The sequence below is a fragment of the Haplochromis burtoni genome, unplaced genomic scaffold (genome assembly GCF_018398535.1).
Source record: "Haplochromis burtoni strain Fernald_Lab_line unplaced genomic scaffold, NCSU_Asbu1 Contig_7, whole genome shotgun sequence".
Classification (NCBI taxonomy): domain Eukaryota; kingdom Metazoa; phylum Chordata; class Actinopteri; order Cichliformes; family Cichlidae; genus Haplochromis; species Haplochromis burtoni.
In genome coordinates this window covers 4,590,839-4,617,802 of record NW_024582368.1, presented here as the reverse complement: position 1 = coordinate 4,617,802, position 26,964 = coordinate 4,590,839, and the positions used below count along the sequence as shown (strand labels likewise).

Genomic DNA, 26,964 nt, shown 5'->3' with positions numbered 1-26,964 from the left:
GAAAAAAACATATCGTGATATGAAAAAATCTCATATCGCCCAGCTCTATTCTGCATACCTCATTTATAACGAGCGGCTGACTGAGTTACTGTTGCCTCAGCTCAAAGTAGTCTTGTCGTTCTCCTCTGACATCAAAAAGGTATTTTCACCAACAAAACTGGATTTATTTTCTCCTTTTCAGACCGTTCACCGTAAAGCCTACAGATGGTTGTCCAAGAAAATCCCAGTAGACCAAATCTCTTAAGGAATGTTTTCACCACCTTGTGCTGATTTGATTGAAAACACTAATTCAATGCTCTTGGTGAGTTGTGAGATACAAGTGAAAAGTGCAACAACACAATAACAAATATCTTTAGCAGTGAAGTATGCACAGAAACCATAGCAGGATGTATAAAAACAATGAGAAAGGCTAATGCGTTACTGATTTGAGAATTGCATTAAGCGCAGTGAGAATGACTTCTGATTTGAAATTTCTTTATAAATGGATTGCATTAGATCCAAGTGAAACTTTGTGGAAAAATGAGATACAAGTCAGGCTCTGACGCACATTTGACACAAAGTCTCAGCATTCCTTGTGATTTACAGTTACCTGACGAATAATAAGTCTCTCCAACTCTTTAATGTGGCACTTATGAGTGGTGTTTTAATGAAAACACATTTACACGACAACGTTGTACAGCTCATCACCACACACATTTTAGAAAGTTATTTGGTCCAGCATACACCGGTTATTACATTTTTTTTCCAAACACAGCCAGCTTTAACATTACATGCACATACACACATCCTTCTGGCACTTCTGTGAAGCTAGATAACACTTAGCCCACAGTAATCGCTTATGCCACATCCTGCAGCCACCATTTCAATCCAGAATCATGGGAAGCGGAACATTTTTACCACATTTTGGTGTTTAGTAATATTGTTATTTCTGACATTTTATCTGGAAATAATAGCGGTACAACTCTTGCAAAAAAGCTCCTGATTAGAGCAATAAATCTACAGTGGTTTGAAAGCACCTGATAAGGGTATATATGCTATTTGTGTGAGTGAATATATAGTACAGCAATTAGTCATGAAGCCCTGAGGTCAGTCACTTGAAATCTTTAACATGTCCAAAGCTATCGCTCATCAAAATGCTTCAGTATTACATCCGTCTCACAGATAGCGACAGACATCTGTGAGACACTGTGTGGAGATGATAAACCGGTACATAACGCACAAACACACATGAAATGAGTCTGACTAATTTCAGGTTATCTTTTTGTAATAATTTACATGCAGTTAACGTTTGGGCAACATTTTTTCTTCCTGACGAATTCAAATGAAAGGCAAATATTTTTGACCTAATGGCTCCACAGAATTCCCTTCTTTATCATTAACATCTTGTTTTCTCACGTCTACATATTATGTCTAGATGTATGAGCATTAATGGAAGATATCAGACTTAATTCAAAAGTAAAAAGACACAAAACACTCACATGTTTGTAGTAAGACCCACTGTGTTCTGGTTTAAGTTTTTTAAGGCTTTAAATGCCAATCAGATGTCAAGATTTCCGGCTTTAAGGGGCTTAGCCTTACTTTTTTCTCCAAAATAGCAATCTATCGACAGTTACTGGGATGTTTTATTATTATTTATTAACAGATAAAATTAACCCCTTGCAATAGACTGGTAACCTGCCCAGGATATACCTCATTTTTTACCCTCTGACATCTGAGACAGACTCCATGCTGCAACCGTGAACTGGATAAGTCGAATATATTAGAAAAAAGTCTATTGTCCATCTATTAATGGCCTTGAAACGTGTTCAGAAACTCACACTAATAGATGTAGTGTTGATACACAGTGACCCATAACAATCACTTAGATAGTTACTGCACAGGGATAATGATAGAGAGCTGGACTTTTTAGCATTAACATCTCTGCAGTAATTGATTATTTAAATAGGAGCAGGCTGACACAATTAAGAGCTCCAGTCAAACCTCAAATGATTGAATCTTATCGTTTTTAAAATGTGCATAAAATGGAAACGGAGATTTTTAATTCATCTGTATAGAAATTAATTCTTCATTCCCTAAAGAGTTAAAATGAAAATTGCATAATAGAAAAAAACCCTCTATGAAACACAAGTGCTCATCAGTAGCAAGAGTTGCTTTGCATTTCCTGTGTAAATGATGCAGAATGCACAATTTGTGTTATTAAAACAAAATCCATCTAATGGTCCAATTTACTTTCATTGTTTCAGCTCGGAGAGTGTTGCCAGTGAATGCAGCACGGTGGCAGACTGATTCTACAGTGTCTACGTCTGTATTTCATGTCGACATTATGATACACTTCAAGTGAATGGCAAACTACACAAATCTGTGGATATCAAATATTGTAATCGAAGGAGGAGTTGACAAACATTTGACACGATAGAAGAGCCGGCTAAGATTCAGAGTGTTACTTCGGGGTGAACAATGCTACAACATTCAGTGGCTTTTTCTCACATACACACAGGCAAGAGTAACGGCGACAACAATGCTTTGGATTAGTGAAAAAGATTAATAAGAAATCACAATCTCGAGTGTCAGTAAGAGTGTGATTATGGACATACACTCACAGTAATTTGTAAACAAAATATACACAGACGTACAGTACTGCACTTTCTCTAAATCTACAGTGGAAGTAGAATTCTCTGTTTTGGTTACAGTCATTAAATTTCATTCATATATCATTGGTGTATTTTCTTTTAATACAATCTATTTCATGTATCTACTAATATTTACAAAATTCATCTGTGAGAGCAGAGAATCGTTTATTTTTTCAATTTGAAATCAAAATAAAATTATTATTTAATATGTGTGTTGCTGACTTTATAGCTCTCCTCAAAGTGCAAGAGTGTGACGGGGGTGGGACCAATTCGCTCAGCAACTCTGCTTTACCAGCATAAAGACTGTCATCATACCAGTATATGAATACACACTTTGAACCATGCTGATGGGGCAAGCACGCACCGACACCTTTCACTTACAGTCTTCATGACACGGTTCAGCACAACAATAAAGTGTTGACCTTGTCCTTGTTAAAGCTACAGACAGCAGTGTTATAGCCTGGGGGGGTGTTTTTGGCTCATTTACTGATTGACAGTTGAACATATTGAAACAACATGAAATCAACTTTGAAACAAAGTTTTCAGGGGCTTTAAGAAAGTTTCTTTCTGTCGTGTCTAAACTCTTTAGCGTGGGATGTTGTGAACTGGTGGCGTACTGCAAATCATTTAGCACATTTAGCCTGATGACTAATCACTATTGTCTCGAATTTTTAACAGTTATTAACTGTATGTGTCTTTTTGTTCGAGGCAGGTCAGCTTTCTTTATATTTAGTTTTCCGCTCCAAAGTAAGAAGCTTCATGGTGTTTGGTTTAACACATTCCTCTCAGATCAACCGATGGGATACACGATCAGGTTAGCATAAAAGGTGTAATTCAGGTGTAAGAGTGCTATAAAACACATTTATAGAGCTACAGTGTGACAGCAGGTTGTTAGAAACAGGCAAAACCTGCAAAGGGAGACATTTTTTTGGTCTGTATTGTGCTATGTAAAGTTGGGAAAAACATTTTGGAAATGACAAAGATTAGGAACACACGTCTAGTCGGTCATTCTGATGAAAAATTTGTTTTCAGCAGCTCGGTTTACCATTGTGTGATTTGTGAGGACAGAGAGTTATTCACTGACAGAGTAAAATTTTGGGACGTGCATTTTTCAAAAATGTGCTGAGAAATAATGTTTGGTGAAATGTGCCAAAAACAACTGAGAAAATATAATAATATATAATTTGTTCAAACATTTGTTTTGTTAAGACGTTTTATAAGCCACCAGTGATTTAGTTTTTACTTTCTGGACTTAAATCTTGGCCAAGGAATATTACCCAAATCCCTGTCCATTGGCCAAGATTATACTCATTGCCTAGCAACACTGGCTCATTTAATCGAGGAGATTTGAACATGTTCTTCCTCGCAAAGCTAAGTACACTAAAGTGTAATGAATCACATGATTATGACGAGTTTCCTGCCAAAAAAAAGTGTTCTTGGTACAAAAACGGGACGCAGATGTGACAGCATTTGTTGTTAGAGTTGTTGTTAAAGACCCTGAATGCCTGTTTATTAACTAGTCTATTAATTGCTTCCTTTGTATAGGCCTTTCAATCCTACAGAAAAAGTCACATATATGTGTACCAATCAAGATTGGGTAATATTTGGTAACAGTTGTGGAGTTGTTAATTTCTGTGGTCAAATAAAATCAACACCTACACACACAGCTAACCTGAGTTCAAGAAGCAAACTCTTTGATAAACAAAACAAAACCTAGGAATGTTTTCCTAGCTTTAACTTTATTGCCGTTTATTTCATATTACTTATTACAATTAAAAAAAACTGGAAGCAGGAACTTTTTAAAGACTTTTTTTGGTCTTTTCTGGGAGGCTGTGGAGCTGTGGCACACTGCTGGGTGTGGCTTTATAGCGACTGACTTTCTCTCATAGGTACAATATGCAGCAACACAACACATCTGGGTCACAAAAGCCATACATTTACATCCTCTGGCTCAATGTCGCACACACAAACGGCAGTTTCCACTTACTAAATACACACGTACAAATTTTCAAAACTCACCTGGAGCAGAAATCATTTTCACACCGAACAAGTAAACATCACAATCGAGATTCTTAACGCATGCAGCGTGTGAACACACCTTATTCCTGGTTTACTAAGACTTTGTTACAGGTGTTTTTGCAGAGTGTAAATATTGAGCTACATGTAGCCTTTCAGCCTGACGGTTATGGGGTTTGGACACTTTGTGCAGAAGTTTCATTCAGGCTTGTATAAATAATTTAACTCGTTAAAACTTGAAGCTGACATCATTTAGGAGTGAAATCTTCTTGCTTTTCCTGTTCCATCATTCAGCTCTGCTTGTGAAAAAGCTCCTGTTGACAAATCCTTAGTAAATCTGCGGGGTTAATGATTGCAGTCGAGTCTCATGGCTCACGATTATTGTGTAATATGCAGTTGTGTGTTAATGAATATTTACAGAGCCACAAAAACCACTATAGGAAGAGAGAAATAGGCTTGGCACTGCTTCAGTATTATCACATAGACACAGACTGCAAAGTCTGTAAGGTTGAGCGTGAATGTATGTGTGTGTGTGTGGGGGGAGGGGGGTTGTGTTAAGTGTTTTTGTTGTGAGCTCCTTCTGTCTTCATCAACCTCCTCCTTCTCTTCCTCACTGCGTGGGGGAGCAGTCGTCTAGATCAAGCAGCTCTCTGACCAGTCTCTCTCCGAACTGCGCTCGACTGTAGCGTTTGACTGTGTAGGCATCAGACATCTTGTATAGGATGTATGCGTTGTTGATGGCAATACTGATGCTCAACCAGAACACCTGCTGCCATGTCTTGTTTGGCTTGTGGAAGATGAAGTACCTGTGTGGAGAAATGAGCCGGTGACTGCTGAATCTCTTTGCAAAGATGTAAATAATATGATTTCGTTTGACTATCTATAGTTATTGTCCAAAAACATATAGGCCCAACAGATTTTTCAATTTTGTCTCTGGGTTTTTAAATCAAACAATCAAGATGTGATCGAAGTTCAGACTTTTAGCTTTAATTAATTAATGTTAACTTTTTTTACAGTCATACATATTCCTCCATTTTTTTAGAGGCTTAAAATTAATTGGACAATTGACGGATATAGTTTTATGAACAGGTGAACACATTTATTCCAAGTGTTGAACTTGCGTGTTGTTTTTTAAAAAAAATATGAGATCCAAAGCAATTTCAGTGCAAACAAGGGCCAAATCAGCAGGTTTAAAAAGAAGAAATGACCTGGATGGCTCAGTAACACCCAAAAAAGACCACAGAAGAAAACTAAAAAAGGACACAATCATAGAATTATTTCTGTAGTGGAAAAAAACAAAACAACTTCACAACATCTAACCAAGTCAAGAACACTCTTGAGAAGGTGGATGTATCGTTGTAAAAGTCTACAATCAACAGATAACTTAATGAATGAAAGTACAGTGTTCACAACAAGGTGCAAACCACTGGTTACAATCAAGAACAAGAAGGCCAAATAAGACTATACAGGAAAACATCTAAAATAAGTTTGCAAAGCTCTGAAAAAATATATTTGGACAAATTAAACCAAGAGAAAAGTATTGAGCAAGACAGAACAGTTCATGATCCAACCTCATCTGTCAAATATAGTGGAAGTAGGGTCATGTATGGCTGCCAGTGAAACCAGGTCACTAGTGAGATGAGATCAGATTCAAATTCAGACAAATGGTGAAAAATTGATCGGACAGTGCTTCACAGTGAAAAGGAATAATGGCCCAGAGCATACTGCAAGCGCAAAGCAGAGAAGAAGGATATTCTTCAATGGCCAAGTCAGCTACCTGATCTCAATCCAATAGAGCACGCTTTTTACTTATTAAATTCAAAAGTGAAGGTAGAAAGACCTGAAGGTGGCAGCAGTTAAAGCCTGGCAGAGCATCTCATGGCAAGAAACTCAGCATTTGATGAAATCCATGGGATGTAGACGTCAGGCAGTCATGGACTACAAAGGATTTTTATCCAAATAATAAAAACAATCACCACATTTGAAATAATTTCAGTCTGTTTAATTACTTTGAGCCTCGGAAAATCGAGCACTACGTATAAAAATGTGTGTAAAACCCCCAAATCTAATGTAACACTTTAGTCAAAGCCCCTGAATTAAAGTTGAAAGTTTGAAAACATCTTGATTGCTTGATTTAAAATTCACTGTGGTGTAAAATATTCTTGGTAACAAGTAATGTTGTGTAAAACGGTGCACATACTTGCTATACTTGTCGTCGTATTTGCAGATGTAGCTGAGGTGTGCCGCAAAGGCCTCAACAGCCAAAGGACACGGGATCTCCCCACTTTTCCTCTTAATGATCAGCCCTGACGCAAACACAGTGAGAGGCAAAAACTAGACCCATTTAAACTAATTACCGTATAATTATTGGCAGTACAAAAGTAAAACCCATCAATTAAGTACTACAAGCACAAAGTGAAAAACAGTCACACACATATACACGCAGAGGGGAAAGGAAAATCAATGCCGGATGATAACAGCCTAACTTTTCCTGCTTCACTGCAGCACTCTTCACTCAAAGAGCACAAACGCAGACTGCTACCTTCATTTACTTAAAACCTAACAAAACTGGATAATGAAGAGTGGATTATTCTATAAGAGGAAGGGAATATCATGATTTTTGGCGCCTCCTGGAAATGGATTACCACGGATTAGAAGCTCGCACTGATTCTCTGTGACATAAATGCTTAATGATATGCCAGTTTCTCTAGATGGTGACTTGCATCCACAAATGACAGTACAGTTAGCCAAAGTTTCCCCCAAAAAACTCCTAATTCTTAATAATGACAACCGAAAGTCTTTGCTTTTGTGTTTTTCTACTAAAATTAATGGATTTTGTGCACTGAAATATTAATAATTTCTAATAGTAAGCTCCTTTTATTTAATTCCAGGAAAAACGAAGTTTCCTGTAGTGGGGAAATGCTTTGGGAAATGACCTTCTTACCTTTTTTTGTTGGGGAATAGGCATTGGCAAGGAACCTGAAGTGTCCTTTGTTGTACCAGCTGATCAGCGACATGCTGCCTTTCATCATTATGCGAGACTGGCCACGCTGAGCAGGCGTGGAGCCACAGACCAGCATGCTTTGCGGTAAGCCTGTACAGTCGCTCTTCCTGGTGCTAAGCAAACCACAGCAATAGATATCTGGAGAGGGACAGAGAGACAAATAGGATGATCGTGGCAAATAGCAAAAACTGCAGTTCCTAAAATGGCCACTTGAGGGTAAAACCACGTCATCAACTATTAACGAGGCGTTAACTCAGAAACATTTGCAGAACTGTGCTGCAAAAAACAAATACATTTTAATTTGAAAATGCAGTAGATATGATTCATTGTCTTTTTCCTATAACTGGGCTGTACAAGGCAGGGAGGACATGCATAAAAAAAGAAAAAGAGTCAAGTTTGGATTTTATGTTCTCCCATTCTTCAGGGTTGAAGCAGATGTGCTCCAGGCAACAGTCCTGTTTACACCTGACAAAGATAATCACACCATTTCATACCAGTGACCCCCCCCATCTGTCCAACCATCTGGAAATAGTACTCATGGGTGGTCTTAAAGGTGTAGGTGCGATCATCCTTCCACAATAAGTATGCAAAGTCTTTGAAACTGTCCTTTCCTGGACATTTGATTACTAAGAATCTGTAAATTAGGGTTGCTCTAAGGTTATCTCCGGCGATACAGGTGCCAGAGCTTTCCGCAAAACAGCTTAGGGAATTTTGCAGTCATCATTTCTCCACTTTTGAGCCGTTTGCATGGTTATTTGAGGAAGGGTTGTTTTCCAAACTGCAAAGGTCTCTAATGGCAGTTCCACCTGCTTTCTGACTCCTGGAGAACTTTCAGTTTGAAGGCTCTTTTTGGTTTTCGACAAGGAGAATATACTGTCATGATAAAATGGACAATGTTGCAGTAGAAATAAACATCTTTACATTCTCTATGGATAATTTCCCCCATTCATAGCCAACGTCTGGAGGTGAATTTTTGTATAACCCACTCGTATATATTGTACTAAGGCTTAAAATGACTCATAATTAAGGGCGAACCACCTTGGGATGACATGTTGCTGCAGGCACAGCTGGCAGCTATCTGCTTCGTGCCGCCTCAATTTATTTTTACTGGACGTCTTCATTGTGCTTGTGATATTCTTGCCTTTTGATGCATTTTGGACACAATTATCTGACAAACTGGCTTCTGAGCAGAGAATTGTACTAATAGACAGTTTCTCAAAAGACTTCTGTTGTGTGAAATGAATGCTTTTTTGCAGTCTTGATTGGACTAATCAAATCTGTCAGCTAGGGCTTTTGGGAAATTGCTATGGGCATTAGTCATTTTATACACTACACTAAATTATTGAGTGATTCTTTAAGGGAAAAAATGAGTCAACAATTAAAGTCAGGAGTGATTGTTAGTTGCAGTGATTTTTGTGTATCCCTTTCTTTCCTGAAACTTTCTCTTTTTTTTTTCCATCCAGCAGACACAAAACAATCATCTGGCTGACTGCCGCTGATTTGGTCTCCATTTGCAAACTGATTTCTATCTGTGTAGTACATGCACGCATGTCCACAGTAAGTACTGCGGAGTAATATGGAGTAATTACCTCAGCTAATTAATCCAGCAAGATAAATTTGAAGGAAAGATGTCAGACGATGCATTCACAGGCTCAGAACTGGGCTTTTTTGGGCTGATCCAACTAATTAGAAAAAGAAAATGATGATTATATCGGCAGGCTTCATTTTCTTGACATAATGAAGCTCCGCTTGGTTGAGTTTAAAATTGCCAATTATTCTTCAGCAAAAATACAAAAACAAAATGTAAAAATGAAAACTTATCAGAGGAGCTGTTGAGCTGAATGTTTATTCTCTGCTTGCATTGATTGTGTTTAGCGTTTATAGCATGTTCACATTATCCCACTTTCAGTATTAATGTAAAAGAAGCAAACAAAGTAAATGTATATTTTCATATTAAAATAAAAATGTATAATGAGCACAAATATCAGAGTATCACAGCTGGATTGACAGCATTAAAACATTTAAATCCCAATATCTCCGAAACAAAAGCATCGGTTTTATGACTCCCGCCACAGATTATGAATAAAACATACTGAGAGTGACTCAAACACTTTTGATTCAGATTTTCATTGTCAGGTGTTTGAATGAAGTGTCCGGTAAAGTGTCTACTTTACCTGTCTATTGATTTTTCAAGCTCCAACAAGGCAAAACGCTTAATCTTTCATGATTTACTATGTAAGTCAAAAGGCAATAAACAATCTTTTGCAGTGCATTGCAAACCTGTAAGGATCGATGTCGAGCACTAGTAAAAAACACATCCATCCTAACAGTCATGACAATTCGTTCAATTTTTTAATGCTACACTCACATTAGGAAAACCAGTTGGAGACTGGTACTATCAAACTTGGCCACTTGTAGTCATTTGCCACTTTCAAAGAGACTTTGCTGTGTCTCCTTCAGTCTGCTATTGGTTTGTGACAGAACTGCATCAAGTTGGCAAATACATGCAATCTTTTTATGATAATACAGGGATCAACTGTGTCAAATTGCCAAAAATCACAAATATGTTGCATATCTACCTACACAGAAATTCACACAAACTCATTAGTTGCTTACATTCAAAGTCCAGGCCGAACCTGGCTGGACGCAGTTGCTGCTAGACAGCAATTGAACTGCAAAGTCGCTCACCAAACTTGTTTTTATCTAGCAAATACAACCAGCAACTATTTGAGTTGACATCTAGTGATGTTTAGAGCACACCTGCTCTTGATCAGATGATGGTCTGATGACCAACGTCACTAGATGCAATAAATAAGGAATCTGGAGTTCTTCAGTGTGTGAACTGTTATTTCTTCTTCTCTCACATTTTTTTTTGACTCAGCACCTGCCCAACAGGATGACGAGGGTGTGCGTGGATTCTTCTTTGTGACTCTGATTGACTGCAATGTGTTGCCCGCTTTTATAAAATAGATGGCAATTATTTGCAAACATTAATCAATCTAGTCAAATTGAAATTGCAGACACTCTCAGACAGATTGGCTGTTTGGAGACGATGCAATCGCCTTATAATGTTCCACACTCAAAGTTCCTTTAACTCAGATTAGTTAGCTTAAATGCTAGTTAGCTTTAAAAAAAATACATAATTTGGGGGACTGACAAGTTTGGTGAAAGCACTGTTGGGAGAGTAACAAAGGCATCTGTGTAATTTAGCAAGTTCACCCTCAGTATACGGATAAGAGATGAAAAAATAAATTATTCGACATGCATACTGTCTGGCTTTGTAGTTTTATCTTAGAATAGAATAGAGAATACTGCTGTCCTGTGTGTGCTGTTTCGCCTGGGGATGGTATAATCACACCATCATTAAAAATGAATAACCACATTTTTTTTAAAATGCAAAAAGGGGAGGTATGGAGAGATGGAGATAGATTAAAAAGTGTACAACAAAGTAACAATTAGGGAAGGGAAAAGAACAAGACCAAGCAAAGAACAAGCAGCAGACATAATCTGCTGCAGAAACTTCTTTGCATACCTTGTTTGCTGAATTCTGTGAAGAGGCTGAGGCTCGTGATGGATGGCCCAGTGAAGATGATGGCGTTTTTTCCGGAAATGTTCTGGCAGAGCTGCTTAGCCACAAGGCTGTGGAGCTGAGGTTTGTTCTTCAAGGTGGCCAGACCATCTGTACCCTGGCCATCTTTCAGATGGACTGCGATCTGCAGAAGAGGGGGGGGGGGATCAAGTCAGGACGCGTGGATGCAAACATTTTTACTTTTCTAGCTTACAGAGGCTGCTGTCTAAACCCTAGAGAAACTGTAATGTTCAATTTACAAAATTGCAGTAGAGACTTTGAATTAAAGTGTATCCTGAGGGAGAAAATACTGTGGAACTGAAATAAAAATGTATTTGGACTCATAAAACATCGGGTTACATTAAGATGGAGACTCCAGCATGAAATATCAGGGGTATAAGTACAACACTAAAGGTAATGCCAGTGGCATGAAATAATATTTTGGTGTTTCTTAGGATATTCTGTGAAATTTCAAACCAAATGTAGCTGGTTTGATCTGTGAGTCAAGCTACTGTCACACCTGACTCTACAGTGGAGATTTGAGGAGGCTTGTTTTTCCAAGATGAGAATTACCCCTTTAAAGCCTGAACCATAAAATAATTGGCAGAAAATTTTAATTTTTGTGGATCAAAATTTCCTTAAATATCTCAGTTTCTGGATTTATTTTCATGATCACCCACTTCAAGCCATGAAACGAGGGGCGGCTCAAGACTTTTGTACAAACTATAGATCAATGCAAGCTGAGCTTTGCCTCCTAGTTTAACATACATGAAGCATTTGTAGATATGATTCCCGGAACATGATGCAGTCCTTAGGGCCCAAAGAAAGCTATTATCAAGACTGAACAAACAGAAATGTACACCCATAGATGGCTCTGTGTGCCTTTTGAACTTTCTACTATCGTTTGGGAGCTGATTGGCATTAGCCTGATTAGCCGGCATCTACGCAAGACCCATAGCTATTAAACTAAGTGGCCTGTCCATGCGTTTGTGTGTGTGTGTGTGTGTGTTTTGTGTATCCCTGTGTGGTACACTGGCTAATGGAATCTCATTGATTCGCTCCATTAACTCATTTTATTTCTCAGATTTTTCCCCCCCCCTCTCCCTCGATGCAATTCATTTAGACACAGAATTCAATGGAGACACACGTCAGTGTACAGAGGACTGGTGAACACTGAGTGACTGCCAAACGGCTGCAGTCACCGTGAATGCTAATGCTTATTTGTTAAATGGATGGGATAATGGAATACGGCTTTAAATGACAGGCTCTGCGATGCTTCTTGCACACAACTTGTTTTAAACGGTCAGATTACAAGAAAAATAATGAATGGTTTGATCATTTTATTTTATGTAAAGCAATTTAACTAAATGAAAAAGAAAAAAAAAGAAGAAGGGAAATTAACATTCTGTGGAGGATACTCCTCACTCCACTAATGCTATTCTGGCCTACTTCCAGGCTAAAGAAGGAAACACTTACCCTTTAGTGTACACAGTTGTATGCCAAATGTTGATCTCATCATAAAAAGTATCTGACTCTCAAAGTTGTATTATTGTCTTCTTGTTCTTACAACCCAACTGTCCAAAAAGTCTGGTTCAATTTGTGCATGAGCAGAAAAATGTTGGCATGCTCTACTGCTAATCTCTGTGCATTCTGTTTCTGAAGTTGCACAAGTATTGGTCCAATCTTGTCTTGTCTCTCTCATGAGTCTTTATGTTGTTCTCTCTGCTTCTGTATATTTTTCCCCTCTATTGAAAGTGTGAATTATGCAACTGAGTTTTATTCAATAGGTCGTTTGATCCTACTCCAGATCATGTGTTTACATTCTTTAATCATCTTGCTTTTCTCTCCTTAAACAGCTGTACTCATGAACATCCAGCCCTTGAAAGTCGTTCTGATATTTTGTCGATTTTTTCCATTGCAGCATTTTTTCTCTAACAAAATCAAGTGATGGAGGTTCTCAAACTTAGGCTACATCCACACCAGCCCAGGTAGATTTGAAAACGGCGTTTTCGTCTGAAAACGTTCCGTGTCCACACTGGCGTTTCCAGTCGTTTTCACAGTTGCGCCTGAAACAGCCGAAAACGCTTAAGGTTCCAGTTCTGCGTATGCGTGAAACGCAAGAAGATTCGGCCTGCCTCATTTCTGTCTGCCGTTTATTTACTTTCCGGCTCTTTGAAACATCGCTGCAAAATGTCGAGGAAAAGCACAGAGTTTTTTAAATGGACTAACAATGAGGTGGAGTTGTTGTTGCGAGTAACACAAAAGTACAAAGTTGCAAAAGCGAGTGAGAGTTAAAGAATTTGAAGAAAAGCTATCTGGAGCATGTACAAACTGATATTAATCTTTAACAGGGCTGTCAAAATTGAGAACAAACAAAACTGCTGTATAATGCCCTCCGCTATCTTTGTTTAATTGGTCACATGACTGCATCACATGACTAACATGCGTCATCGTTTTCGAAAGTCTCGAAAATCAAATGTATGCGTTTTCGAGAGCGTTTTGAGAATGATGCGTTTTCCTTCGGGAAAAACGTAGTTTCAGTGTGGACGGGAAGCCAAAACGGAGAGAAAACGATGCATTTTTGAACAAAAACGCATTAGTGTGGATAAGGAATTTGAATTTTGGGTGTCAGAAGTGATTTGTGACACCAAGTGTGAAAGGTTTACAGGACGGCAGTGACATTTGCTATGATTCATGGTTTAGAGACAAAAGGATGCTGACAAAGAGACAAAGAACTGAACCGGAGATGCCAGAGTTGCAGGTGCTCATTTAATTCTAAGTGACCATAATATATGTATATCAGAGCATCGAGGAGCTTGGAGATGAAGTTAGAGAGGCAAGGCTGAGATGGTTTGAACATATGAAGAGGAGGGATAACAGATATATTGGACAGGGGATATTGAATATGGATCTGTCAGGCAGGATGTAGTGAAGGAGGAAATACAGAGGACGGTGTGAAAGAGAAGGATGTTGGGTATAAGGGGTAGATGACCCGCTGTGGCGACCTCTAAATTGAGCAGGAACAAGACTTTCTTGTTTAAGGGAAAATAAAATACATACTGCATTTGTGTTTGATCTCTTTTATTTTTACTTTAAAACCCAGAAGACTTTAAAAACGAGTTCTCAGCCTTCATTGTTGGTGGTCAGAATAAGATTTAGGTTAAGGTAACGGTTGGGGTTCCTATTTACTTGATGACATAGCTGTGGTGATTGTTGACCAAATAAACGAAAAAACAAACAAACAAACAAGTTTCACCCTATAAAACTCTTCCTCTAACAGAAGTGATATGTCTGAGTAAGTAGGGCAGTCTTTCTGGAAATATGTGTTGATGTCGAATTTCTAATGTCGTTTTTCATTGCTGTGAGCACAAGTGAAATTCCATTCATCTCCACTGAGGGAGCAGAAGCCTTTAACTAATAAACTGTAGCTGGGTATCACTGGTATTAAAAACATGGTCTCCTGTCAAGTATACCAATGCAAATGTTTGTGTGTTTGCTTGCGTGAGCTTGCATGTGTGTGGGTGGCTGAATGTGGGTGACCTGCACAACATGCACACTATGATTAACACTGAGGAAGGCTGATGCATAAAAAGTGCATCAAGTTTAGCAAAAAAAACTGCACGAACAAAATCTTTTGGGGCATGTTCTCTCTTGTTTCCCCCCATGTCATACTGTGTATGGTTGTGTGTGTGTGAGACAAATAAAATTTGAATTTGAATTTGTTTTCCCACTGTATAATGAGCTCTGTAATGCTCAGAGTTGGACAGGTCTGTTAGTCCTTCCATGCAGGGTCTCAGTTAAATGGGTGTATTACATAACCAACCGGCGTAGGAGTGGAAGGTTGCAGTAAGGACAAGGTTGTTAGTCAGAGCAGCTCTGCCTGCCTGAGATGTGCCTGCTTGAGCTAGTAGCGCTTCCACTCAAAACCAACATCAAAAGACAATATTTTTTTACCCAGAAGGCTTTTCATGTGATCCATTTTAAACTCAAACCGTGCAGTTTGTTGCACATAAATTTACCAGTATAAAAAAAATATATAATAATTTTCTGTGAAAAGTAATAGATTGAATGCTAAATGATGCAACATTCAAAGAATAAGATTTGAAATCTAGCGAAGATCAAAGCCTCTGATATTTTCATGAAAGCCTTTCTTACTTGACTTCAGGCACGCTCGAGACTTCTGTATGCCATATTTAATAAAACAAATTTTATATTTCTGCCATGAAGTTGCAAAGCAGCAAATCAAAATAGAATCAAAGCAGACAAAGACATGCAATCATTTCTTTTTCATCTTCTCTAATGTAATTTTTCACTCTCAAATCACACCTGAAACAATTGTGATTCTGAAGGAAGTTTCCCACCTCCGTGTCTCCAAATCACATACAAACACATCGAGTATTGTGTGCAGATACCTGACAGATAAAACCGGTGGAGGTGCACTGTCGGACCCAGAGGCTGAACTTCCTCTTCTTTCTCTTCCTCAGCTCTCTTTCTGTACAAGTGGCGATGAACACTGGGTCCTCATCTATCAAGGGCTCATGAAGAACCTGAAACATGGGTCTAAGTGAATTTTTACATACATACATTGCATAGCCTCATCAAAAGCAAAAAGGTGCTAATGAACATAACTAGTTTTCGCTTGTGAGGCTTCCTGTGTGAGAGATAAGAATGAGATTGTGTATGATTTAATACCACACCAAGAGTTTAAAGAGAGAAGGCGGCCAACTGAAGATTCTCGCAAGTCCTGTATGTGTTTGAGCGTGATAGTAAAAAAAACAAAAACCACTTTGTCAGCAGAAACATGTTCTCACTCGTGCAGCTCTGTTTGCAAACCCCTCCGAAAAATAACTTCTGCCTTGTCACTTTCACTTCATTTTGATGTTTCATCTTCACGTTGTCCATACCTTTTACATTTATACATTATAACTTCCTTCTCTGCCTGGATTCATCCAAACAGTGGAAGCCTTTTTATATTTAGTTTTCTTTTTAGCATGGATGATTCTCCATTCAAATGAAAATAGACAAAAATATATAAAAAAACAAAATAAAATCCACAAATAAATAAGGTGTGACTAACTTTTTCTCGGAGTGGCAAAAATAGAGAGAGAGAAAAAAAGGTGTTCATTTGTATAAGAAGAAAATTCAGGGTGCCCTTAGAAACACACGATTTTATGATTCTCATTCTTTAAGACAATCAATTTAACACACACACACAAAAAAAAAAAAGAGTTAAATATACTCATTACTCATAAGTTCTTTAACTAAAACTGATTTTCTTTGCTTTCTATGACACTAAGCTGAATATATTTGCATTCTGGACAGCTGTCAGAACTGGGTTTGATATGAAATGTACAGTTGTTACAAACTGATTTTTATTTGTATGTTCTATATTATTTCCCCTAAGCCCACAGTCATTAAATACTAGGATGAATGTGCAAGTCTCCCCCCCTTATTTTCCTAAATACTAGGATGAGTCATATCAGATACGGAAGAGGAATTTCCAAACGGTGAACGAGAAACAAAGAAAGTATTTTAAAAGCAAACAGTCATAAATCCAAAGATACACATTGGTTTTGATACTCGGCAAATATTTGCATTTTAAATTTCTCAGGGCTCTCCCTTCCTCCGGTGTTTTCCCTGCCTCTTCTTCCCACCCAGCCCATCATGATTTGACTAACCGAGTGGCGACCAGCACCTCCGTGCTGCTCTAGCAACAAGTCATTTTCCAGTCAAATATGGAACCACGGAGTCATAAAAGTTAAAAATAAATGAGGCCATCTAGACTTCGGATGGATGATGTCACCCAGACCACAACAGCCTAAGAAATAATTCATGTTGTAGCTGCGGCACAGCTGCACAGTGACGTCTTCTCTCATCTTATTACAGCTGAAACCAAAGTGATTACATTTCAAAATGTTTGAAGTAAATCATTTGTCTGAGAAAATAAAACCATTCATTTGTTCACCGTCTTCGAGTGAATGTCTTCTAATGGCTTTCTGAATAATTATTTTACACTTGCAAATCAATACAGCAGCAATAAAGCAGTCCAGACATGATCTGAGCGAATGCAAAACTAACCCCAGCACAGATCTAATGGACATAGAATATGCGACGCATCACTGTTAGGAGTATCTCGAGGAACATGCTAGAGTTTATTAGAGAAAAAAAAAACAGAGCGCATTTTTCCCCCCATAATTCTTCTCTACATGATTAACTGTTAGATGCAAACTATGTCTATTTTCAATATTGCATTGCTACGCCCCCCCTACTCCTACATTTACCTGTCTGGGAGCTGACCACCTAGCTGTTACTAATGTATATTAGTGACCTCTGAAATGGGTCTCTTGATTTGTTCTCCTGGAGAGCTGAACAACGACTGTTTCCCCACTGTTGGAGTTGCACTATATTCAATTTAGTCTAGTTCAATTTTATTCATGCAGCAGCAGTTCACAACAGCTGTCACCTTCAGGGCCTTACTCCATACTCACTGGAGAGGCAGCTCAAGGACTGCGTGGAGCCCAACAACAGCAACAATAAGATAAGATAACCTTTATTAGTCCCACACGTGGGAAATTTGTTTTGTCACAGCAGGAAGTGGACAGCTGCCAATGCTGGCAATGCCAATCTGTAGGCGTCTTCTTAACCCCTGGTTGAGAGCCTGGTTCTGCTGAGGCCTCTTCCTGTCAAAAGGGAATTCTTCCTTCCTACTGTCACCCACTGGGATCGTCTGATTGTTGGAAATTTCTCTTGAGTATTTTGTAGGGTTTTTACCTTGCAATATACAGCCCCTTGAAGGTACTGCTGAAATAAAACTGAACTGAAAGGATCGAGCTACCAGGCTAGCAGCAACATGACTAAAAAAATCAAATACTTAAATACATCCCATTTAAAACCATTATTATCTGCCATTCAGAGTTCAACAACTACACTTGTTTCTTTCCCTCTTTCTCAGAAGGCAGTCATTTATTGAGAAGATTGCTTTTTCCTTGCCAGTGGAGCTACAGTTTCAGACTGTCTGTATTTTCTAGTCCACTCTGAGAGACTATCGGGAGCAGAAAATACAGAAGATGAACTGATAAAACAAACTGGCCTAGATTCACATAAACCCCGTCACTGCCAACGACACTCACTTGCTGACCTCACTGGCTCAGTTTTGTCATTTTTAGATTTAAGTTAACACACTACACCCAACCAGTGACTATGCTGCAATGAAATAAAGAGTAAAATATTGATATTTAAACTATTTGCACAGATGAATTAGATGTGGATGATATATGAGGAGGGCATTGCTTTTAAGTGCCTGTGTTCCCAAATGCTCCCATCACAGAACTGACATCATCTTTCATAATGAAGATGATGTTGTAGCACTCATACAGTAGAAAGACAACAGCAAATAAATCAACTTGTTCACTTATTTTTGAAAGCAACCCCAGTGTCCTGCGCAAAAGACTGAGAATATTAAGTTGCAATATTTTAGCTATAATTATGAAAGAAAGAAAAGCCCTTATAGGAACTGTATGCAATGCCGTATCCTCTACTAACAAATACTTTAAGAGTAAACTGCGTCTTATGTAAGATCTTTGTTTTTTGCTTGAACTCTGGGAGCAATCAGACACATTTTTAATGTTACATTTTCATCAGATTTACGTAAACAAGGTCGTGGTAAATTCTGTTGTGCCTTCTTGCTCAAGAAGAACACACCTAAAGAGAAAACTGATTCAAAAGCTTCCTCTTTTTGCCGTCATGTCAAAATAATACAAAAAAAATTAAGTTAAAAAGGGCACAGTGGTGAAAGATCAGTCTGATTTTAGGCAGGCTGGTTATTTGGGGTACTTTTAAATCTCCAGTGATGCAGAGTGATGAATTCATCCAGAGAAGAAAGTAAAGTAGGAAAGTTGAAAAAAAGTCCAGCCCACCCAAAATAGAGAAACAAGGCTGGTGCTCCACTGGCCTAGTTGCATAAATGTGGATCGGATACACAAGTTAAGATTCCTCTGCAGGGGAAGCCTGTGTAAAACAGAGTGCGCCCCCATATGTATGTGTGTATGTGTATGTGTGTGTGTGTGTGTGTGTGTGTGTGTGTATATATATATTCATTCTGCTGGAGCTATGAGCTGGTTTGCAATACTTGAAGCATTGTTAAAAAATTTACTCGCCGATGCACATCGGAGTGTGAATGCGAGTGAATGTTAGATAGAAGCACTAAAAAAAGCCTTAGATAAAGTGCTTGTGTGAATGCACGAGTTGTATAAAGCGCTTTCAGTGCTCAATGAGAGTAGAAAAGTGCTACATAAGAACCAGTCCATTTACCATATTTAAACATATCCTCCAGTGAAACTGCAGCACTGCATATAGCTTTCTCAGCTATATGGCTGGCCTTGTGATTTGGTGCTGTATAAATACAAATTGAATTGAAAACAGTCATTCAACAAATTTCTCTTTTGCTTTACATCTAAAACTAAATAGCTCAAATGATTTTGTCAGAGAAGAGATAAACTAATTAAATTACAACTATGTATAAGGCAATCTCTTGGCATACCCCTTGCAACTACACCTACATGCAACTCATACCCCACCTACTGATTACTGTCCTCTTCCTTCTCATTCTGCATCTGTGTAAATGTGTTATGGCTCCAGGTCAGAAAGTTAATATTGCACTGGAACACATAAACATGCTGACACAGCAAAACTTTGGATGTGGATGACTAAAAAGTGATTTCCTCAACATCATCACCTGTAAATGACTTCTGGAACTTTGGTCGTTTCTTTTTATACTACGCAATTCATGAGGCATAATAAAATGTAGCTGTGCTGTTAAAATGTGGTGCTCCTATAGGCAAGAAGAATCTGTTGCCAGCTGAAAGAAAGCATCTAAAAATATCAAGAGAGGCTTGAAGAAAACGCCACCTGTCGCAACGCACACACCTGTGTTTGTGATGGTCTGAAAGTGCAGCTGAAGGACTGCTGCAGCGAGTCCAGGAAGGGCTGGATCTTGTAAAGGCCCTGGTTGCTTCCTTGTGATGGTCGGAAAGCCACAATGTGGAAGTACTTGAGGATCTTCTCAAAACGCGACTGACTCATCTTCAAGGCGATGCTTTGGTTGCTGAAAAAGCCCGAGCTCCAGATGCTGAGCACTGACTCACAGCGGTGCACACTGGTGGAGGTGACAAAGCCCAGGAACGCTTTCATTTCCTGGGCCGTGACGGGACGCCAGCCTTCGTCTGAGCCGAACCGCTCCTGAAACTTCTTGGCATACATGTTAGTCTGAGTGACCATGTTTTGGATGCAGTTGTCTGGGACAAAGAGTTGGAAAAAGTCCAAGGCTGTAGCGGTGGCCGGCATCTTTTGAGCAGGTCCTGTGTTGGGGAAAAAGGACAAAAGTTAAATGTTATGACAAAAGAAATTATGCTGATTGACAGACAGAGAATCGCACATGGGATAAGTCACACACAGCACTGTCACTTACGCGCAGCTTTTTAACTTTGGTACGAAGCCTTCAATTTGATTGACTTTGCTGAGTAGAAGGGTTTTTTTTTGACACAATAAAATATCATTTTGTTGAGCTGTCATCTTCAAAGCTGTGTGGGATGCACACAGGCTCATTCTTGCTTATATAAACTCCAGTGACATCTCAAAAGAATCTTGAGAACAGTAACATAAAGCACCAATTAATTTTAGGTGTTACATTGTAGCAAAAAACACCCCAAAAAAACAAAACATCAGAGGAACGCAGTACACTTCGTGCATCAGCAGCTTTTGGGTATGAATGTCATAAGCCCAGGGCAGCAGTTAGAAAGTTTACATGACCTGACAACCACCACACTGTGGTGCCAGTCAAAGTGTGGCATTTCTATGCTTGCGGAAGGCTTCAGTGTCTTGTTGCTTTTGTGTTACGGCAGGCAATAAGTCAAAATCACGCTTTAATGTTTGCGAGCCATGAGCCATTAAAAAACATCTGCACTATTTCAATTAATTTGACTGATGGTTTTGTTTATACAGAATGATTTGCCTTTTTATTAATGAAATTTGAATGTATCTAAACCTGTGGAATAACACAGAAGCTTCACTTCATCTGTGTGTGGTTGTAAAGTTTGTGTGATCAGTGTACAGTGTTTAGTCCTTATAATGTACTACTTAAATCTATTGAAAGTCTATGTTAACAAGCAAGAAGCTTCTTTTTTGAAACTGCAGCATAAGAACAACTTAAAGAGATGTCTAAAAGTGTAGGCCTTGGTCACATAGGCAGAGAGAACAGGTGGCTGTGAAGTGACAGTGACATGAACCATGCTAATTGTGCTGATGATCAAACCGCTCACAAGAAACTTGTCTGTGCAGCACCGTATATCCCTTTTAGATCAGTTTCACCTAGTCACTGCCAGCAACCACTCACTAACTGGTTGAGGTATGCACAATTTTCCCTAGGAAACGGTGGTTGCTAAGAAGTCGCCAACTGGTCTCTATGCCAGACTGTGGCCTATGTGTGACTGTGGCTAACAGCTTAAAGAATAAACATTCAAAATAACACTCACGTGGCCAAAATTTCAAATAACAACACTGTTTGAGTCGTTTTTTCCCGCTACTTTTAGACATTGTCAAATACAGGGAATACTCTTAATATGGTCTTCACAACCCACAGCTCTAGACACATGCTGTTCAAACCTTCTGTTTGTCAGGTGCTGCCAATCTGAAGAGAGTTAGCCCAACATAAGATAAATAAGGACGCGGTTAAACTGTAAAATATGGAGATGGGACTGATCTATCCTTTGAAGTACTGAACGAAAACTTAAATTGTTGGCTTAAAGTAAAGAAGCCCTGACACAATTAAAATAACTGTATTTACAAACATTAACATCAAAGAATTGTTAAAAGCAATAGATAAATGCTCAAATATGAAAAAAAAAAGGTTCATCAGCTGCGGTATAAATGTTTGAAATGGCATAATTAATGAATTAGCAGCAAAACTAGCTAAAGGCAATGGATAAATAGGTAATTTAACTAAAATTAATCAACAAAGAATCAGAGCTGTTTTCTAAAATGTGCTAATGGCAGCAACAGTGAAGCGTAGTCGGGACTTTTCTGCCTGACCTAATTATTCTCCCTCGCTGGTTAAGGACGAGATAACATTTATCTCCCATTTAAAAAGCTCTCTGTCCGTCTGCCTTTGGATGTAGCTTTGGAGCCACACAGTCGATACTCAGTGCAGTTAACTGGCTTTGGTTCACTCTCAGGTTGTTGGATCCATGAGAGGTAATTTGGACTTTGAGCAGAACATCTTTTGGCTCGATTGAACAGCACAATCTCATTATCTCAGAACAACATAAAAAAAAGGCTTTTACTCTCCCTTCTCAGGCCCTGTGTAGCTGGCTGCAACTAAAATAATGAAGGCTCTTTTCTTTGCAGATTTAACGATAACACACACGATTTCAACCTATATAGTACACTGTTAAAAGTGTGCAGGAGGACAAGACATGAAGTGTAGAAAAGACAGAGTGGGATACAAGCACTCCCACTCAGTTGATGCTTGCAGACAAGACACAGAAATAGCCAGGGCACAGCTCAAAGATCAACTCATTCACATCCAATTAGACTTGAAAGCTGAAGGTAATATTCAACAGGACTTCCAGTCCACCCCTGAATAAAAACATCAGACGTTCAGACTGAAGATCTACTGAGGCAAAATGATTTAACACGACTCATCTCAGAAGGGAGGTACAAATACAGCGTGAGGAAGGACTCGTCATTTTCCTGGATAATAGAATTGTCTCATCTGCTGCTGCTGAGCAAACACAACCTTCCTCTTTGAGTAGCCCTGCCAGCTCAACGTCAGTCCAGCCCGCATCAATCAGATGAAACAGGATTAATCATTTACATAACTCTTCTTTCAGCTGATGCTAGTCTATGTGGCAGTCCTATAAATATCGATTTCCCACATTGCTCAAAAGAAAAATCCACCTACAGTGCACACACAGACAGGTATAATCCCTCGCGATTATCAGCTGTTGTGGCATTTCCATTGTCCCAGGACAAACATCTGTCTCGTAGAGCTTTTATAGCCATGGATTTAGTAGGAGAGATTACTGTGTATTTGAAGTGCATCAACCCTTACATAGACTAAATGTGTTCCGAGTTCAGTTTTTAGTGGAAATTAAAGAGACAGCACCTAAGTGCAATTTCTCACCACCGCGACTATTGATTAAATTTTTTTTTGACTTACAAATAAAACAATATCTACTGTCTTTAAGCAAAAACGTTTTCATTTGTGTTGTTTAGTCCAATTACTTCAGCATTCTACCTTTATGTGATTGATAGAGAATATTATGTATAAATATAATAAAATGCATCTTTGTCTAAGTGTTTTTAATGGCTGAGAGATCTCATGCAGACAAGGTAGCAATACACAGTCAGGCAGATGAACTGACATATGGACAGGAGCAGTAATCTTTCAGTCAGCTTCAGCAAAGTGAAGCAATAAATAGTTCTTTAATTCCCTTCGACATCATGATAAAGTGCTTATATAATCTAAGAGCTACGGTTCATAATCTTTGGTCTAGTCATTTGCCACCCGCCTCGCACTGCAGGGGCAACCATCACAAACTCATTTGAAGACAGCATATTACATATGAACATCCTGTGTCAGCACGCACTGACTGACATAGAAATGGGCAGGCAGACAGACGGGCACTGACCGACTTTGCCGAAACGTCATTCGTGCCATTAAAATCTGCGGAGACGCACATTTATGCAGACATGCTGCTCAGGATGGAGTCATTCTTATCTGTTCAGGCTGATTAAGTCAGAGTAAGGTCTTGGCTACTTGAGGTCTGAAGTGTGATTATGCGCTCTGGCAGTACTACATCCACGCTTTTAATCATACCTACCCTGATACAGGATGGCAGGCCTAGAGTTACAGTGGCTTGTGCAAACAGACACTGACTGCATTTTTAACAAATCAGACCAGACCATACAAACACACCTGCTGCCACCCTAGCTTAAGTCAACAAAGTCACAACAGCTAAATAGAGTCAGACACTCCAGGATGTAGAAGTACTGAACATCCTCTAACATTTGTGGCACAGCAAGAACCTCTTATGGTACCCCAGCTCAGTGCAGCTTGGTTCAGACTATTTTGGGTGCTTAAAACAGACACCACTTTATATCCAGGCTCAGATTATCCCAGAGCAGGATTATTAAAGTTAGCTGGATCTGAAAAATAAAAATAAAAAATCCAGAAATAAATGTTATTTAGTATGTGTCTTTTTTTTAGTATTCTGTTTATTGGAACAGGCTGTTTCTTGAACCAAATAGCTCCAAAACAACATTTAAAAGCTTTATCTCATTTGTTCATATGTGGGTTTTTTTTTTAATGATCATGTAGTACATTTCGGTGTTTGCTGCACTGGAACAGCTTGGGAACAATTCTTTGCAAACAGCGAGTGCTGTTCACTTACTTTGCAGTGGCATCTTGGCAGGTTATCTACAGCCAGGGCTTTTTATTCATTTGAATAAGTGTGTTCCTACTAGGTAGTGTGCCAGCACACTGGGGCTTGGTCCGTATCTACTACAGCCATATGCCGATTCCCCTCCAAGTCTGCAACAGTGCATCCTGTCACGGTGGAAACAGGATGGCATTCTCACAAATCGTTTTGGCTTCAGCAGAGGCAGGAAAGATGGACAAGGAGAACCAATCCAAACATAGCTTGACTGAAAGAGCTGCACTATAAACCCCAAACCCCACTCTCTGATCTATAATGGACTAAATAAATAAATACTGTTCTTAAGACTGACAGTCTAATGGTGTGGTAGAGAGGAAGGAGCAGTGTGGGTGCACACACTGCTGTTTAACTGTCACGATTCATGCACACAAATGTCTCTCCTTTGCGCACACACACACACACACACACAAACAGACCTGCAGAAGTGTGCAGTTAAAAAGGAAAATAACCGAATGAATAAATCAGGATTCTCTGAGCTTATGTCTCACATTTAAGCTGTTGGTACCAGTGGACAAAGGCTGGCATTTGTGCATTAGTTCTGCATGAATGCACACACCTACATAGCATCAGAAGGCATGCATGCTAGGTTAAGTTGTGGCTCTATAAAGTGCATAGATATTTCTTGTTATGCACATTGAGTTTATATGCAACAAAATGTGCCATTTATTTATTTATTTTATTCTAAAATATGCACATAATACATGTGCATGGAGCCAGGAGAGGCTTCATGCCGTTTCTCTAAACGAAACAGCTCTGAAACATGAGCACATACACATAAGACAGCATGTCTACAACAGCACCAAGGGGTGATGCATCAAAGGTTAAGCCTTTGCCATTAACTTAATAAAGCAATTAACGATGCATGTGTCATGTTTCTCTCTGTTACTCTCCTCACTACACACAAGCAAGAAGCGCACACATACACAGAGAGAGAGAGAGGAGAGAGATAAAAACGAGAGCAGTATTCAGTTGTTTAAAAAAAAAAAGAAGCAGTAGTTGCTTTGTGGCTGTTGTGACAAACAGAAATGGCCTGCCTGACCTGAAAAATGTGAACACGGACTGCACTCCTGTCTGTGTCTATCCAATCACTACACAGCCGTGAGCATTTGCTCCCCACCAGTGCAAAAATTAGCCCATCCATCGTGCCTCACCGTATGTATCATTGTACGGCGGGACCGTGACATCCTGCAAAGTCTCCGTCCAGCCCTCCTCCTCTGCCTGACTACGGGATAGGGAGCCGGGGGGTCCTGCTGCGCTGCCACCTCCTGTCCCCCCGCTGTGTCCACTCTCCTTATCGCCTCGTTTCTGGTGGTGATGGTGGTGGTGCTGCTGCTGCGGTGGCTGTTGCTGCTGCTGCTGATCCTCCTCACCTACCTCGGCTATGTAGTTATCAGAGTCGGAGTCTCCGGAGGTGCTGTAGAAGGGATTGTCGCTGCTGTCGTCCCCGGACTCGCCGAACACGTCGTCGGATATCTGCAGGCTCTCGTACCGGGAGCGGGCCGCTTCCAGGAGAGACAGCGCCTTCCGCCCGCACTCCGCCATCTCTCTCTCTGTAGTGATGCTCCTCTCTCCTCCCCCCCTTTCTCTTTCTTCCACTCTCTTTTTCACCCTTTCACTACCTCCTCAGTGGCGTGCAAGTGGTCACGATCTTGCAGGAGCAGGAGACGTGTTTGCCGTCAGTCAGTGTGGCGATTACACCCTCCCCTGTGTTTGGTATGAATTATGATCCACCTGCCGTCCCGGCTCGGATGCGGAGCCCGGTGGTCAGCAGAGTGTAGATCCGGTGGCAGCTGTCCGCTTCAAGGGTACTGGAATATTTCCGCCCCCTTGCTCTGCCCACAGCGCTGCTCACTGGGCAAAATCATCAATAGTTTTGGCTCAGCATCCGGGTTGAGAGACCAGCGAGTTATTTATCCACTCCGAGGAATAGCGAGAGTAGTGGCTGGCACTGAATCACCTGACGCCGTAGCGCTGCACCGCCAGCCAATAAGATTTCACTTTCTAAAGCAAACTCGGACAGGAGCGGTGCGGCTGATGGCAGCTGCTAAAGCTGAGGTGAAGGAAGATTATGATGACTAACGATAATACAGTGCTAGAATAATAATGATGGACGCAGAAAATGACAATGAGGAAAATTAAATTTCAAAATTATTTTATTAGATTATAGATATAATAAAATTACAACTATTATTTATTAATTAATTTTGATATTTAGAAGCATTTTTTAGCGAAAACAGACTCATCTTTTGGCCA

At 39.5% G+C, this 26,964-nt stretch overlaps 1 protein-coding gene across 1 annotated transcript; it reads right to left on the bottom strand.

The window, feature by feature from the left end:
• Window positions 1-621: 621 nt before the first annotated feature.
• On the bottom strand, window positions 622-26,706 carry pgbd5 (piggyBac transposable element derived 5). Its single transcript, XM_005914199.3, has 7 exons — window positions 25,863-26,706; window positions 20,144-20,574; window positions 15,631-15,765; window positions 11,183-11,363; window positions 7,591-7,788; window positions 6,847-6,952; window positions 622-5,452 (listed from the first exon to the last, which is right to left on the bottom strand). The coding sequence occupies exons 1-7, from the start codon at window positions 26,251-26,253 to the stop codon at window positions 5,257-5,259; spliced, it is 1,638 nt and encodes a 545-aa protein (XP_005914261.1). The 5' UTR covers window positions 26,254-26,706; the 3' UTR covers window positions 622-5,256.
• Between the last annotated feature and the right edge of the window lie 258 nt (window positions 26,707-26,964).